The sequence below is a fragment of the Chrysochloris asiatica genome, unplaced genomic scaffold (genome assembly GCF_000296735.1).
Source record: "Chrysochloris asiatica unplaced genomic scaffold, ChrAsi1.0 scaffold00002, whole genome shotgun sequence".
Taxonomy (NCBI): domain Eukaryota; kingdom Metazoa; phylum Chordata; class Mammalia; order Afrosoricida; family Chrysochloridae; genus Chrysochloris; species Chrysochloris asiatica.
The window spans coordinates 51,506,854-51,508,588 of NW_006408520.1; the positions used below are offsets into that span (position 1 = coordinate 51,506,854).

At 39.7% G+C, this 1,735-nt stretch overlaps 1 protein-coding gene across 1 annotated transcript in view; it reads right to left on the bottom strand.

The window, feature by feature from the left end:
* The window catches only part of TNNI3K (TNNI3 interacting kinase), a 588,833-nt gene that overhangs the window by 171,660 nt on the left and 415,438 nt on the right, over positions 1-1,735 (bottom strand). The window contains exons 18-19 of the mRNA XM_006831035.1: positions 873-925; positions 504-556 (exon numbers count right to left, since the gene is read on the bottom strand). Of these exons, the coding sequence (XP_006831098.1) occupies positions 504-556; positions 873-925 (106 nt within the window). The remainder of the gene's footprint in view (positions 1-503; positions 557-872; positions 926-1,735) is intronic.

The window sequence follows — 1,735 nt, forward strand, 5'->3', positions numbered from 1 at the left end:
ACTGCAATCCAGCGTATTAACCCACGGCACCATAGCAGAGCTCCAAGGAAGTCTAAATATACATTTTAGTTATATTTAAAACAAATTCAGTACCGTTTTATCCCTTTCTAAATTTACTTCTCTAGCATAGCTTCAACATAGCCCTTTTGAGGTTTACTGAGAGTAAAACACCGAACATTATTCTGACACTGGGTCAGTGATACTGTCTGTTTCCAGTTAAAACTGCTCTCATCTCTCTTTCTCTGGGGATGATTTTAGAGGTGGTGGTTATAGGTCATAGACTAGGTTCCAACTCATAACAACCCTGAATAGGGCTTCCAAGATTGTAAATGTTTATGGGAGCAGAAAGCCTCATCTTTCTCCCTCAGAACGGCTGGTAGTTCCGAACTGCTGACCTTGAGGTTAGCAGCCTGACCCATAACCACTACACTACCAGACATTAATATCCTGAGTTTACACATTTTAATTATTTAGCAATTAGAGGGAACACAAGTGTGACAAACCCCAGGTTGTTTTGTCATGTTGTCTTCATCCAGAGATTGAAGAAATCTTGATTCTGAAGGAAAGAAGAGAATAAACAAACATTAAGGAAATATCTCAAAATCAAAGTCTTAGGTTTTGAAGGCACAAGAAACCCATGCCATACTTAAATTCTCATTTCCTTTTTTTTGGCTGAGGATATGAAAGAGAAAAAAATTCTGAAAATAAATGCTATGCTTTAAAAATTCAGGGTCATTGCAATTTGAATAACTTAGAGAAGTATAGCCGTCAGTGTGAAATACATATTTGGATTCATCATACAGTATTAGGTACTGAGTAGGAATGAAGAAAGAAGCTGATGTTGTTTGGGGCATTATTCATGGAAATCTTACCTCCAAAGTCTGCCACCACAGCATGTCCATCCTCATAGAGAAGAATATTGTGACTGTTAAAAAAAAAAAGGAGACTTAGAGTAAACTTTTACTATTTCCTAATCTTATTGCCAAGGAACTCTGTTAGTGTAGTGGTTATGAATCGGGCTGCGAACCACATGGTCAGAAGTTCGAAACTACCAGCTATTCCGTGGGAGAAAGATGAGGCTTTCTGCTTCTGTTGGGACTGACTCCACGGCACATAACAACAACAATCTTATTGCCAGAGTCCTGGTGTGGTGCTGTAGGTGAATGCGTTAGACCGCAAAGCCCTTTGAACTGCAATGTTGGTGGTTCAAGCTTACCAGCTGCTCCTTGGAAACCCTATACAGGGTCACCATGCGTCAGAACTGACTTGATTCAACGGCACTTAACAACAACAACATTCTTATTGCCTTCTCAAGGAAGAGAACAATAGTCATAATTAGTTCAGTCTAGAGGTAAAAAGGCTACAAAATGATTACATAAATCTCAGGCTAGTGACTCTTAATTTTTCTAATTTAAAAAATTACAAAATGTGATTATGTTTTATTTAGTTATTTATTTAAATGCTTTATTGTGACTTATGTGATAGTTTACATGGGAGGACATCAGCTTCACAATGATCCCGTCGTATATCGTTTCCTTGCCAAGGCTACAATCCCTTCCATGCATCATCTATTAACCAAAGGGTATACCCTGCAAGCCTGCCCCTCTCCCCCTCCATCCCTGGCATTACTGCTTCTCTGGGTATGGTTCCGTTCTCTGCTTTTTTCCTTTGATGGTCCCAGGGACCTCTGCTCCTAGACTGCAAGGTTAATCACTCCCCTCCCTTTGCCCCAAAA